The following is a 10,184-nucleotide window of genomic DNA, read 5'->3' on the forward strand; positions in this document are numbered from 1 at the left end:
TAGGGTTTGGGGAGGCTGAAGGGCTGCTAATATCCAGGAGAGTGTTTGCGGTCTCTTCAAATCATCCCTCTGGCTCACCGCTCGTCTCTGTCCTCCCCTCTGTGCGTGCGTGTGCGTGCGTGCGTGCGTGCGTGCGTGCGTGTGTGTGTGTGTGTGTGTGTGTGTGTGTGTGTGTGTGTGTGTGTGTGTGTGTGTGTGATCGTGTATATTAAGATCAACACTGCATATCGGTGTGTGAGTCCCACCTCTATACTGGCCCGCTGCTCCAGAGAAGTTTAGTCCTCTTTCGGCTATAATATATATTTTATTATAATAAACTATAAGCGCCAGTCATGCTTCTTCAGTGGCCAAATAAGTTGCGTTTGAATTAATTTGGCATTTAATATTATCAAGTTATCATCGGAAATGTTGGCTGCTCTACTGGTATTGAGCTGGCTCACCGTGAGCTCGTTGGGTTAAAAGAAAACCGAAATAGTCTTCTCAAAACGGGGGGAATTCAACATGGGGTATATTCCCACTCTTGCACTACATCAGCTGCAGTTGTCTTTATCTCCCCTATTTATTTCACCACAAAGCGCGTCGCCCCTTCTGAAAGTCTGGCAGTGTTTTTTTTCCCTTTCTCTTCTTTCAACTGAACTTTGCCATGTTGGTGTTGATTGGTCCTCCTTTCTGTATTTCTTTTTCTCAAGTTCTATTTTTTTCCGCATATGAAAAGTACATAAGAGGAAAGGTTTGGTTAAATAGGACACATTCAGTGCTATAGCATCCGTGTTTAAAAAGTGGCAATAATTATCATAGTGTTATGTGGCCGGTGTGATGCGGAAAGTCTGTGTGCGCTGCAGGCACTCCGGAGGTCGAACGCAGTTCCTTTAATATTCTCTCCACTTCTAAACCCGCTTATACTCAATATCAAGGGACCACAAAAGGCGCTGATGTTGTCAACAACATGATAATATGTTTTTGGTCAGCGTTATATATTATAGTCGATGAGCATCAATTTAGAGAAAAATCCAGGATTATCCCCTGATGTTATTTTATTGTATCACAAGCCTCCCAAATAGATTCGTGACTTTGACTACAACCCCCTGCGGCTTCCGATCGCGTTAAAAACTACAACTTCCCATGTGGACTCTCATCTCGGCAGAGGTGTCCAGTGGCCCTGCACTACCTGCTCCACTCACACAGACAGACGCAGTGGGAAACAGAGTGGGTGACAGGTGCTTAAAACACACATTACTTGTAAAGTTACAGCCTAATAGCAGGCGACAGCTGCTGTCGTGCTTGTGCGAGGAGGCGCCTGCGTGTGCAGCGCCGGTCGCTTTTCCTTTTGTGTTAAAGTGAGCCGAGGTCTCCGAGGTATCGGAGCTACAGTTCCGGGGTTAGCGGGTAGATGGCACACTTTTCTTACATTTATGGGCAGAATGCAGGATGCCTTGTGCACTAAGTAGAAGTAAAAGATACTATATATTGAATGGAAAAAAGATAAAGTGGAAGAATGCGCAGAAACAAACAAATGAAGAAAAATGTAAAATGAAAGAAGGCCCCTTTTGCTGTTGATTCATGTTGTATCACTATTTTATAGTCAGGTTGTTAGAAACGATAAATCACAGTAGTAATAATAATACAAATTCAAATAATATTTGGTTTTACATTAGTGCACTAACACTAAAAGACATGTGCCCCATCTTGCTAAGCGTTTGACGCTCACTGTAAATGAGCTGCTGTGCCTCCGCCTGTACAATAAAGCGCATGCATGGGGCTCATTTATCATATATAGTAATAGTGCCACGGTGCAAATAATGTACATATTCGTAGCCCAACTGTGCGTGCATGTGTGTGTGTGTTTGTGTGAAAGAGACGGAGGAAGAGCGAGACAAACCATATTCTTATCTTATTAAATAAATAGCCCACTAACAGCACGTGAGCCCTGAATAAGTTCCCAGCTTCAGTGCGTACACCCCAACAAACGCCATCAGCACAGACCCGCACGCATCGGCCCCGCAGCCTGTGAGGATGCTCTTTTTTCTTTTGGAGTGGTATAGATAAGGCTATACCAGCTCGTGTGTCAGAAAGTTCTCACGTCACGCAGACGTAAATAAAAGTGACGTCGCCGCGAGTTACACCTCATTAGTCTTTTTTGTACAAAGCTAATAAATGAGCAGAGGATCACATTATTGAGTCTAGCATTTACATCACGCTCTGTCAACTAAAATCAGCCCGGTCAGTGTCCAGATCCATCCAAACCCACTCTGAAGCTCCACTTATCATCACACTTTGAAGGATGGTGGAGTGAGTTTTTCTTCTTCTTCTGTCTTTACTGTAAACATGTGTTCCAATGGAATCACATCGCTGCAGTGGGATGCCTATACCTTTATGAATATGAGGCTCAGATTGGCCTGAGTGTGATTTGGTTGGAGACGCAGTGAGAGCACGGTGTGGGATGAATAGGGTGTTCAGCAAGACGCCGAGGATAAAAGACCATCAGCATCACATTATAATCATCATTTTCATCATTATCAACAGCAACAAGACCACACTCTCTCTCTCTCTCTCTCTCTCTCTCACACACACACACACACACACACACACACACACACACACACACACACACACAAACACAAACACACACTCACAGAGCAGCAGCAGCAGAAACCGTGGTGATATTGGCTTCTACCCATCCTGATTAAGCCTCTATTCAACAAGGCTAATTCTATTTCAGGCCTAACTCTCAACTAAGCCAATACTACTAATAATTAATGATAGGCCAAAGGTGTTTGCCAACATAATATCACGTGCGTAAATAATTTACATTCAACCCCATCACATCCACTTCTGGATATTAACACACTTGTGATTAAAACGTTGAAATGTGCAGCGTTCAGCAACTTCCTTGTTAATGAAGCTCAGTGATGCAGTTGGAAATTAAGAAAAGTAGTAACGCAAGTTATAACGCAGTTATATCATTAGAGAGCAATTCGATCTTTCAGAAAATATTTTTTAAATTTAAACTTGTTTTCCCCAGTCAATTTGGATGTCACAATTTATGCTATATGATATCATGCTAATAGCTTATTGTGTGGGGAAGCCGAGTTATTTCTCCATGCACTGTGTCCCGTGTGAGGGGGTCTATGTTAAGAAATGTAATTATCTGTTGAGGCAGGGCGCCTTATTACAACTGTTGCATCCTATTTCTGAAGTTAAAGTGACATCCACCTTCAATCCATTATTTCCCAATAGTCAATTACTAATCGGCATTTTTATAGAAAATAATCTTAACCTTGTAGCAAAAAGTGAAGTCGTTGAACGGGCATGTTGGCTGATTGATTAATTATTTTGAAATTCATTAATCACTTTCATGGGGCAAAAGGGCAACATCCTGCCACAGCAAATTGACTCCACTCCCCCCGCCCGACCACACACACTAGGACATGTTCACGCGTACACTTGAGGAGTAAAAAAAACATGAAAAACGTGTTTTCAAATTCATAAATTATAATTTAATACCAAGAACAAATTTACAGCAGAATGCTTGTTTACAATAAGCTAACACAAACAAACAAGAATTGTGTTCAACTATAAACTTTCACACACACTCACATATATCACTTGCAATTAATAATAATAATCATAAAAAAAGTATCTATACGTTATCAATACCCTGCAGTCATATATTTTTATATATTTATATAAAAACGTGGGTCAGTTTAAACTGTTCATAATTACAATCATGTATCATTCTCTGGTCCATATGTGGCTACGAACAGCCAAAGATCAGTGTTCAATCAGTGATCCCTTTTAATTCAACCACAACATGATGTTCTTGTGTGTGTTGAAGAAAAGCCTCAAAACAAAGACAAAAATGCTAGCTTCCGAATACACACACGCACACGTTCTCACACACGCGCGCACACACGCTCAAGCACACCACGGCACCTGTCAAAGACCAAAGGAGCAATAACACTAAAGTTAAAATATCAACTCCTTTTCCCAAACCTGCTCACCCTGTTTTAAGTCTGTAGCCTAACAATGAACTTCGTTTCTTTTCTTTTTTGTTTCTTTAAATACAAGGGCTAGTGTACTGAATGCACAGATTATATCTATACAGTCAAAAAAGAGAGAGAGAAAACATTTACATTTATATATCAAAGGTAAAATAGGTTAGCGACCTGTGGCCATGCATTCACAGTCTAAATATACATGAAAAAGAAAACATTTGTAGTAATATGTATATACATTAAAAACATAACTTTCAGTGCTACTAGCTAAGTCTGCCACTCAATTTTGAAGACGTTGTATTACTGAGAAAAAAATGGCAACCACAGATTTTTCTTCATCACATATACTTTGTATAAAGGAAAAACTCGTTGAAATGAATTGACCTATATTTACAAGAATACTGCCCCTATCAGTGTTTTTCAAGTGAAATACACAACTGAAGTTTCAAATCTAATTGTGTTACCACAAAATGTTGTTGGCCTACTTTAACAACGTTTTGATAAGGAATCACATCATGCTTGTCAGGCACTTAATGCTTGAAGTGAATAAAGGGTGACATTTCAGGGACGCCTTAATAATACTGCTATTAAACACTACTCTGGCTAGGCTTCAAACTTTTATGACCCTTGACCTCTCCAATTTTTTTTAACGAGTTAGTTTTGCTTTCAGTGCAGTTTAAGCCACTGCAAACGCCTTTAAATGCACATATAATGCATGTAAAGCAACTTGTCTCAAATACATTTCAAACAGCAGGATATAGGCAACTTGTAGGATTTTTTTTATTGTGTCCAATTGGGGAATTAATGCAAAATATCCAAAGTTGGAAGGAATGGGGAAGACTTTTTCAGCAAATAATTTGGAAAACAAAGTTGATCCTGTAACTTCATAATAAAATATATAAAAGAATAAAGAGCAAAATGTCACTGCTGGGTCATAAAGTTGAACATGAACTCCAAAAAAACTCCCTTTTCCCATGGTGGTATTGGTCATCCTAAGAATATAAGTGCGCTTGCAGCATTAAGCCTAGATTATAAGCCTGAACTCCTATTGCTGTGGTTTTAATTCTTTTTAGAACTTTTTTTTTTTGTCTTTTTTTGTCATTTCTTTTTTTTAAATTTTTTTTTACACCTTTTCAAAATAAATCATTGTCTTAGAAAATAACACCACCTTTACTACATAAATCACATAGGCCGGTTTGGAACCAGAAAGGAGGAACAAAGAAAGTACAAAACACAGCTATACATGGACACAGGACAAGTCATTTGAGAAAAGAAAATTCACGTTTCGTATTTTCCCTTTCTCCTGTTTTTTTTCTTCTTTTTACCCAAATTATCATTTTAAATGCACTTAATACTTAAATTTTCCTCATAAGGATCAACAAAATCCCTTTTTCTTTTTTTTCTCATTTTCTTCTTTCATTAAAAAAAATGAATCGAAGCAGGTTGTTCTGCATGAACACTGGGAGCTTGTATCTGCCATTTTGAAAGTTCAGTGGATGTCTCAATTTTTTTTTGGAGTAGGGGGGAATTCACAGTCATTTACGTCAATGTCTTTCTTCATGAAAGCCAGCCCCGTGTAACAGCCGGTTGTTTTTTGATTCCTTCCACAAAAGCAGCTATAATCATTGTAGTCTCGCAGCCCCCCAACCCCACCTTTTGTTTGTTCGTCTCCTTCTTGGTTTACTGAATTGACATGTAAGGCCAGTTAAAACTGCTCCCCGAAAGCAACATATCCCTGATGAGAGTTTCAATTGGGGTTTTACCTACCAATCGGACGAAAAATAATTGTTCAATGACCGAGGAAGAGACTGTGCGGAGGGAAGGCAAGCGGAGTAACAACTTCCCAAACCGTGTTGGCTGGTTGGGATACTGGCTCCGGACGTATTCCTCCAGGGCGCACTGGGACTTCTCCTGCAAACTTTCCACATGGGCCACATCTGAGAGGCCACAAGCATCTGGAAGGGGGAAAAGCAAATAAACATTAATAAAGTGTAACCTAAAGTGTTTCTCTCACTCGGAGTTTTTTCCCACCGTGGTGATATGGCGGAAATTGATAGCCTGTCACATTTAGGGGAAAAAAGCAATTATTTTAGGAAATTATTCTGATCCCATTATATGTAAAAGTGGAGTTTATTAGTCCCGAGGCTTGATTTCATTAATAACTATAGTGCACATTTTTTTCAGTGTATGATAATTATTTAATAACATTGCGCAAGGCGAATAATTACCACCCCACAAATAAAATATATAGCTCTGCCCTATGATGGCAGCATCTATGGCTGGAACAATCATATTTTTTTTTTAATTAAAAAAATATATAAAGATAAAATAAAAACAAAACTTTAACTTGTTTGCCATACTGAAGAGGCGGAGAGAAATGTGAGGGTTGTCTTCATTTTACCGCTGCTATAACTCGGCTATAAAGTCAATTAAAGGTGAACTAAATAATTAAGCATATTCACAGCAAAATGCTGTGTTTTAGATGAGCCTGTCTTTCACAGTCAGAGGCAAAGCGAGAAAGAGGGAAGGGGGAGGGAGAGAGGGAAAGACAGGGAGACCTACTGACCTTTAGTGAGCAGAGATTTAGCTTGGAAAAAGGGCCTATAGCCTACGGACTCGCCGTCATACTATACCACCACAGAGCATAATCACTATCTTTGCTGCATGCATGTGGGCGGAAACTGATTATGTGCCAAAAGAACGCGTGTACGCGCATTGGTTAAGTTTGTAAAGTTTGTGCATGACAACAACCAAACCACCAAAGTAGCAAACGGCGTGTCATTCAAGCTACAACACACAGCTCGTGTTCAAGCCTCGGGGACTCGGGTATATGGAGGAGACAAATTAGGCTTCATAATAAAATTCAATGACTTGAAATGTGATTTTTTTTTTTTTACGTGGAATAGGCTAACAAACCATCACGAGAACAATAGTGGGCTGCTAGAGCTAAATGAAACACGGAGGCTGATGGCTTGCAGGTATGATATCATTTCAAAGACGTGCATTCACATACGGTGAAACCTTGTAAATCTCCTGCACACGGATTTTTTTATTTCACCCTTTAATGGTGGAGCTAATGTAACAAAATAGCTGGGAAGTTTGGGTCATGACCTAGTTCTGGAGCAAGTCCAGAGACGCCTTGAATCCTACGAGACGCGGAGAATATTTCTGCGAATAAAAATGAAACCGCCCCTCCTGTCACTGCTCAATATACCATAATACTGTTAGATTCGGACATATTTGCAATTACAATGTGGGCATGGGGTCTCCATGCTTTTTCTCGGACACGTCTGTCCCCTGAATGACACGAGATCGTTGAAACCTGCGCTTTGCTTTTACTGTGTGCAAATGGCACATTAGGCTTGTCTTTCTTTTTCTCTTCCCCTCCCCCTCGGAGCCTGACATCATTTATATCTGTCATTCCCTACAAACAAGACGTGGGGTATACACACATTGATATATGGCGGAAAAAAAAATCAAAGTGTAGCAATTCATCTGCATGCTATTGGGTTCCTAAAAAGTGTGTTAATAGCTAGATTTTATGATGCTTACGGTCATTATTGTGGAGTTATCGGTCTTCTTTAACTCAAGATTATGTTCTAATGTTTCAGTCACTTTCCTCTTGTTTTGTTGTCAATTTAAGTAATACAAAAAAAAAATCCCTTGCATGACCATGTCTAATATTTCCAGTATAGCCCTGTATGTGTGTGTGTGTGTGTGTGTGTGTGTGTGTGTGTGTGTGTGTGTGTGTGTGTGTGTGTGTGTGTGTGTGTGTGTGTGTGTGTGTGTGTGTGTGTGTGATAAATCAGTTGATTAATCAAGTGGTTTTATAATTTAGTAGCCATGAGCCTCTCCAAAAGCTCTTGGCCATGAAGGCAGCATATAGGGGGACATTGAAGCAGGGTGTCCATCTAAACCCCTGCAGAAATATTTATGTCAGCGTTAATTTAGCTGATGTCAGTGAAGCATGTTGGTGACATTCACACAGACTGAACTTGGAGTGTGCCACTCTATTGTCTTACCTGTGGTGAAGAGCACAATTGCCTTTAAGCAGCTATATTCAGCAGAGTCAACGTGCAAAGCCTTGAGCTTTTCCACTTGTTCTTGGAAGATCCTAATGTGGTCCATAAAGGCCACCACTCGGTCCGCAGACATGGGGGAGGCGTGGAGGCCAGCCGCCGCCAGGAGAGGAGCCACGTGCAGGGGCATGGAGCACTGCGCGGCATTGAGCACAAATAACTCACTCCACGTCAACCTCAGCAGAGCCACCTGGTCGGTGATCTGGAGGTCTGGGAAGAAGGGAATATTCCTGGCCCACTCCACGGCGCTGAAGAGCATCCTGGCTGCTAGTTCACAAATGTTCTCGATGCCCATGATGTTGTTGGGCTGCATGCACTGACTGCCATACCGGGACGTCGGGTAGGGCTCCGCTCTCAACAGGAGAGAGATATATCCGGATAAGTAGGAATGGCAGTGCAGTGGGTCTCCATTTGTCAAGGCGAACTGACCGTGGTGTGGCTGTGTGGGTGGCACCCGTCCCCTTTGCACGGCTGCAGTAAAAAGAGAAACTACAGATATTGAAGCCTGAATTCTACAAATCACCACACAATATCCTAATAGGCATAGAGGCACGCTGTCAAATATTATAGATTGTTTTTAACTGTGCAGAAACCTGGATCAAACGCTTACACCTCTTATGATAAATAAATGACACACATCATTATCATCACACACACACACACACACACACACACACACACACACACACACACACACACACACACACACATTATGTTATTGCATTGAGAGTTTCAAAAAAAGGTTGACAATACCGAAGCTGTAGGGAGACAAATTATGTAACACAACAGCAGAGATGCGCATTAAACACGTTTAACACAATATATGCATATGTCTCGCATTAAAATGATGCTTTTCGGCAACAGCAACATGAGCTGGCTGTGAAGGAACACAAAGAGGGCAAGGGAGACCTTGCATGTTTAACCCTTAACCTACTTTGCAATTCATCTCGTTTTACCATACGGCCTATTTTCGACTAATATTCAAATAAATTCTCAAGATTGTGCGCGGCATAATTCCCGCTGGTGTCCAGCTTTAGACTCAGTGGACGAGGCATGCGGGATCTAGATGTGGAGCTGTAGCCTGAACACGCTATCTCTTAATTCGATACTCGCCACAATAGCGCAGAAGGCTATATATTGTGTCTTTCAGCACAGATCCATCTCTAGGCTCATTATCTGCATATACATTCGATAGCCCTCGGATCTTATATGTGAAATGCAGAACTGCGAAGCGCTGGAGCTGGATCCTGTAACGCAGCGGCTAAAAGCCCCGTCTCCACCGCAGCGGAGAGCGGCTCCATTGCGGGCTGCTGCCGCACAGCCGGGGAGGAAACGTCGGGGGAGAGAGGAGCGAGGACAGAGGAGAGAGGACAGGCTACGGGGGCGACACAACATGGGTTCCTGCCTAAAAAGCCTAATAGCACACACACACAAATAATGAAGAAAACAAAAAGTCCCAATACCTTCCCGTCTCATGCCGACTTTCAGGCATTTTTTGAGGCGGCAGTACTGACACTGATTGCGGTGGTGTTGGTCGATTGGACAATTCCTGTTGGCACGGCATGTGTAAGTGAGGTTCCGTCGTACGCTCCGCTTGAAGAAGCTCTTGCAGCCCTCACAAGTGAACTGGCCGTAGTGTTTGCCACTGGATTTGTCCCCACAGACCACGCATTCAATGTGCTGGGACTGCTTCTCCGATTGCTGCGTCGTCGGCGCGGACTGTGTGTTGTTCGGGGGTCCTTGGACCGGAGTCTGAGGGGTCGGAGGAGCGACCTGAGAGGATGTCAGATTCAACTGGCCTGGTTGCGGGCTGGGAAGAGATAGTCCTCCTTGGGTTTGCGAGGAAAGGGTGCCTTGGGTGTCAGCCACATCGTCCTGGGAGCCTCTCCACACTACCATTGCCATATCTATCAGTCAACGTAAAGAAACTTTTTGTCTGCCGTTTTGGTGTCGCGGTGAATAAATGTCTCAAGGAAACGCGATAAACTGGGACTATAACAGCCGGACACACTGAATGTCAAATCTAGCCTATAACGTTGAATCCACTGAGAATCTCCCGAAAAACTGTCGATTTATTGCTTGTTGGAGACGCTGCGAAGCACGTTTTCAA

At 42.0% G+C, this 10,184-nt stretch overlaps 1 protein-coding gene across 2 annotated transcripts; it reads right to left on the minus strand.

Annotated features, from left to right (window-relative positions):
* Positions 1 to 3,508: 3,508 nt before the first annotated feature.
* On the minus strand, positions 3,509 to 9,979 carry nr2f2 (nuclear receptor subfamily 2, group F, member 2; the record flags this gene model as incomplete). 2 transcript variants are annotated; one of them, XM_079223990.1, is made up of 3 exons in its annotated part: positions 3,509 to 5,950; positions 8,018 to 8,545; positions 9,538 to 9,979. In XM_079223990.1, the coding sequence occupies 3 exons, from the start codon at positions 9,977 to 9,979 to the stop codon at positions 5,676 to 5,678; spliced, it is 1,245 nt and encodes a 414-aa protein (XP_079080116.1). In that variant the 3' UTR covers positions 3,509 to 5,675. The 2 variants fall into 2 exon arrangements, with proteins under 2 accessions (XP_079080116.1, XP_079080115.1); XM_079223989.1 differs by having other exon boundaries at positions 8,018 to 8,563.
* Positions 9,980 to 10,184: the final 205 nt, after the last annotated feature.

Source organism: Taurulus bubalis (assembly GCF_910589615.1).
Source record: "Taurulus bubalis genome assembly, chromosome: 9".
Lineage (NCBI taxonomy): Eukaryota > Metazoa > Chordata > Actinopteri > Perciformes > Cottidae > Taurulus > Taurulus bubalis.